This window comes from Hippopotamus amphibius, chromosome 5 (assembly GCF_030028045.1).
Source record: "Hippopotamus amphibius kiboko isolate mHipAmp2 chromosome 5, mHipAmp2.hap2, whole genome shotgun sequence".
Taxonomy (NCBI): Eukaryota; Metazoa; Chordata; class Mammalia; order Artiodactyla; family Hippopotamidae; genus Hippopotamus; species Hippopotamus amphibius.
This window is the reverse complement of record NC_080190.1, coordinates 173,552,090-173,556,467: the sequence shown is the minus strand read 5'-3', so window position 1 is coordinate 173,556,467 and position 4,378 is coordinate 173,552,090. Positions and strand designations below refer to the sequence as shown.

Genomic DNA, 4,378 nt, shown 5'->3' with positions numbered 1-4,378 from the left:
CTCCTGGAATCACAGTCCCAGCACACCCGGTCCAGGCACCGCCAAAGCGGCCTCACAGATGTGCTCCTGGGACCGTGAACCATGCTCCTCGGGGTCTAGGCCACCACGGGCCCTCTGGGAGGCGGTGCAGCCCTGGAGCTATGCCCTCTCCCAGGTAGGGGCCCAGCTCACGGAATGAGTCCTGGTCCCCACAGCCCCCCAACCCCAGGCACCTTGGCCCCGCCTGGCTCCATCCTGCCTCTCTTCTCCCCTCTGGGACTTCCTTATCCCCTCTCCTCGGAGGGACTGACCTTAACCCTGGGCAGGCAGCTGAAGGCCCTCTGGGCTCCCAGAGCCCTCTGTGCTTGCTGCCGTCACTGCCCTGAGACGCCCGTCTCAGCACCCCCGAGGGCCAGCCCCGAGGGCCGGGGCCCGGCTTGAACTCTCAGTGCCTAGAGCCCAGCTAGTGAAGTCAGCCGAGCGGGTCCCGGGGGCCCTGCTGAGCGCACCGTAGGCTAGCTCTGGCCCCAGCCCGAGGGCCCCTGTCCAGAAGAAGGGACGATGGTGAGGGCAGCCTGGCCAGGGGCTCGTAAAGCTCTCGTGTCGTGGCCCTTGAGGGGATTAAGACCAAGCTAGTGGTGACACGGAGGTGGCCGCCGGCCACCGGGGTGACGGCTCTGCTGGTCAGGGGGTGGCGAGGCCGCTGCTGTGGGTGCTGGTGACCGAGCTGAGGCCACGGTGCTGATGGCATGGGGGTGCATGGGTGCAGGTGCTGCTGCTGGCGGGTGAGGGTGGGGGCGGGGCTGTTGCTGGTCTGAACGTTGCCTGGAGCAATGGGGCAAGTGGAGCAAGTGGTGGTGGCAAAGGTGTGTTGGCAGGGGCGGCGGGGGAGAGGCGGCAGGAGGGCGGAGGCTGGCTCCTCTCTGCTGCTCCGGAGGCCCAGGAGCCTGGAGGGCATCCCGGAACTGAGGAGGGTCCTTCCTGCCTTTCCGGGGCGGACCCCGGCCTCCGGCCTGCTGCTTCCTCCTGAGGCCGGTGTGTGTCCACGTGTGCGTGGCCCGGGAGGGAGTGACTGTGCGTGGGAGCACGTGGCGGCTGGGCCGACCCCAACCCCGGCTGAGTCCACAGTCAGCGTCCTGAGGGCAGGGAGTCACGGTGGGCACGGCCCCTCTGGGAGGGACGCAGGACTCCCAGATGCCGCCCGCCCCCCGCAGCAGGGCTCTGAGCTCACAGGTAGGGACACTGAGACCCAGCAACACACTCTTTGCAGGCTGGGGCAGGGACAGCCCCTTCCAAGTGGGGCCTTGGGCTTCAGCTGGGCAGTTCTGCCCCGTCCTTCCCCGCCCCCTCCGAGAGCCCACCTGCCCTTCTTCCCACACATCCTGCCTCGACTCCACTCAGGGGCAGGTGAGGACCATGCCCACCTGGCCCTGGAGCCAGGTGAGGCTGACAGAGTGCAGGCCCTGGAGGAGGGGAGGCTGGGAAAGGGGAGGGGCAGGGGAGCGGGGGGGGGGGGGGGGGAGGGGAGGGGAGGGGGGAGGGGAGGGCCACGGGGGGATTGTCCTGAGCGTGAGCAGCTCCGGGGGCAGGCGGAGGACGTGTGCGGACACTGGCACAGCTGTGGGGGGGCTGGGGGCGTGGGGGACGGCTTCGGAAGGGGCAGGGCGGGTGCCCCACAGGCAGCAGAGAGGACACGCAGGCACGCGTCAGGTCAGAGGCACAGAGCTGTTCCCAGCCCCCGGAGCAGAGCGCTGGGTGTGCCCTGGGCCCTGGGAACGCCTCCCCATCCCTCCCGGGCCGTGAGCCGAGGGACCCTCTGTCCTAGGAGACCAGGCAGAGATGCTGGCCACTCAAGAGGGGGCTGTGTCGTGGCAGGTACGGGGAGGGGAGGGGGTCTTCCGGGCTGCCCCCGGGGGACGGAGGGTGGCTCCCCTCTCCCTCGCACCGGGAGGCGCACGGCCACAGACGGGGCGGCCCCGAGGCTGCTCAGGGTGACGGCAGGCAGGCCCTCACCCCCTGGTGCTGGGGGATGGAGGCTCGCGGTGGGAGCGGGGGGATCCGATGCCCTCTAAGCCCATGCGCTGCCCGTTCCCGCGAGGGCCACGCGGACCGCTGGCCCTGACCCAGGTCACCTCCGCTTCACTTCCTCGGACGGCCCCAGTCGAGCCTCCTGTGCTTCCCCGGGGGGAGCTGTATTTGGGTCCATCTCCCCCCACAGGAACTCCGTGAGGTAGACGCACCTGCGCAACAGCTGAACGCACAGACCCTGGCCACGGGAAGAGGGCGAAGCTTGCTAGGGTGCCTGGCCGTGGGGGCGTGTGTGGGATGGGGGCGTGTGTGGGATGGGGGCGCCGGCTGAGCCTGTGCAGCCCCCCAGGCCTCAGACCCCCTGACACACCCAGCCTGGGGCGTGGCCAGGCTGCTCCACACAGGCGCTGAGGACCCCATGGGGTCTGGGGCGGAGGCCTCACCAGCCGCCGAGAGAATGGCCTCTCCCTCCCCCGGGGGCTGAGGACCCGCGGCCAGCCTGAGAGGTGGCCCACGGCCCCCGGGACCAGCCACAGCAGGCTTTGGGCCCCCCGCACGCTGGGGCTGAGGGGGGCAGGCAGGGTGGGGGATGTCAGGGGCTGCCTCTCCGCTCGCCCGTCCTCAGCTGGGCACCCCGAGAGGCAGAGGTTCCGGCCTCCGTGACGGAGGCCCCAGCCACCTGCGTCAGAATCTGGGGGTGGGGCGGGCTTTCCAGAAGTGCGGGAAGTTGCTCATGAACAGCTGGGCGGAGCTGACCACTCGAATCCAACACCGGAGGCCCTGTCGGATTATGTCCATCCTACGGAAGGACAAACGGAGGCCCGGAAACAAGGGGACCTGTGTGAGGTCCGTGTATTAGCTTCCTGCTGCTGTTCTAACAAATTACCATAAACGTGGAGGCTTAAAACACCAGAAACTTGTTCTCTCCCAGTTCTAGAGGCCAAAAGTCTGAGATCAACGTGTCAGCAGAGCCGTGCTCGCTCGGAGGCTGGAGGAGAGGACCCTTCTCTGTCCCTTCCGGCTTCCAGTGTCCCCAGGTGCCCCTGGCTGTGGCCTCATCACTCCAGTCTCTGCCCCCGTCTTCACATGGCCTCTCCTCTTCTGTCTCTTACTGGGAAATGTGTCAGTGGATTTAGGGCCCATCCGGGTAGACAGATGAATACATCTGCAAAGATCCTTGCTCCAAACAAGGGCACATTCGCAGGTTCTGGGTGGCTGGATCTTTTGGGGGCCACCATTGAGCTCTCTGCACTCAGGCAGCAAGTTCAGCTTCTCCAACGAGAGCTCTGGCCTGGGATGCCAGGAGCACAGTGTGCCTCGGGCTTCCGGGGCTTGGGTCCCTACAGGACGCCCCAGCCCGGGCGCCCTACCTCCCGGCACCCACAAGGGCCGGCAGACCTCTCCCCCAGCCTCTGCAGCAGGGCCTTGGGACTCGGCCCCACCAGGAGCTCGGGGTCGGAACTGCTGCTTCTCCCACTTACTGCCTGCCACACACCCCACTTCTGGGTCCCCAGGGCCCCGGGACCATCCTCGCTGCCCACCCCTACCCGTGGCGGTGCAGCTTGGCGGACACTCACCACCTCGGAGACTGGCTCCGGGTCCCCGAGCGCTGCCTCCTGTGGGCTCAGCCCAGGGGCCAGTGTCCAGTGGGGTGAAGGGTGGGAACCCCCTGGGTGGCCATGGTTAGTGGGGTTCTGGCTGGCGTGTGGCATTGACCCAGGCCCTGATCCGAGAGAGACAGGCTCCTGGGCGACCCTCCCTCTCTGGGGGGTAGGGTGTCAGGGGCGCATGGTGTCTGAGGTGGACGGGTCTGGACTGGGCTGGGTGGGGGCAGGGTGGGAGCCCAGGGGAGAGTGAATTGAGGGGTGGGGAGAAGAGGGAAGAGCCGGTGGCCCCGCCCGCGTCCTCCGCCTGGCCCTCCCCTGTGATCCCTGCACCCCACCCCCTCCCTGGCCCTCCGCCTCGCCTCCGCCGCAGGGCTCCCTTCCAACCCCGCCTCTCCTCGCATTCATCTGCGCCTGGGCTCCCTGCTGACCCAAGCGAAATGGAGTTTGCCTTTTCCCCTCTCGGCAGTTTTCTGTTGGCAAAGCAAAATGATCACAGCGTGTGCTCACCCGACCTCCCCACCCAGGGGGAACCACTCGGGAGAATGAGCCGCCCCTGCGTGGGCCAGGCTGCGGGTGCGGGGTGCAGGCGCTCCCCGGGCGGCCGCGCGCACGCGCGCTCAGCGCCACGCTCCCCGCACATCCCTGGGCCCGGGGAGGGGGCCGTGTCCTGCGGCCGCCGCGGGGGCTCCGGGGCCTCCCCCTCCCTCCCCCGCCGCACGCGTGTGGGACACGTGCGCCGGGCGGCTGTGTCTTCCCAGGTACTC

At 68.6% G+C, this 4,378-nt stretch overlaps 1 protein-coding gene across 1 annotated transcript; it reads right to left on the bottom strand.

Annotated features, from left to right (window-relative positions):
- Positions 1 to 611: 611 nt before the first annotated feature.
- Positions 612 to 3,719, bottom strand: LOC130854327 (synapsin-1-like). Its single transcript, XM_057737020.1, has 6 exons — positions 3,378 to 3,719; positions 2,687 to 2,806; positions 2,451 to 2,571; positions 1,925 to 2,001; positions 1,404 to 1,457; positions 612 to 1,115 (listed from the first exon to the last, which is right to left on the bottom strand). Exons 1-6 carry the CDS (start codon positions 3,717 to 3,719, stop codon positions 612 to 614), a joined length of 1,218 nt encoding a protein of 405 aa, XP_057593003.1.
- Between the last annotated feature and the right edge of the window lie 659 nt (positions 3,720 to 4,378).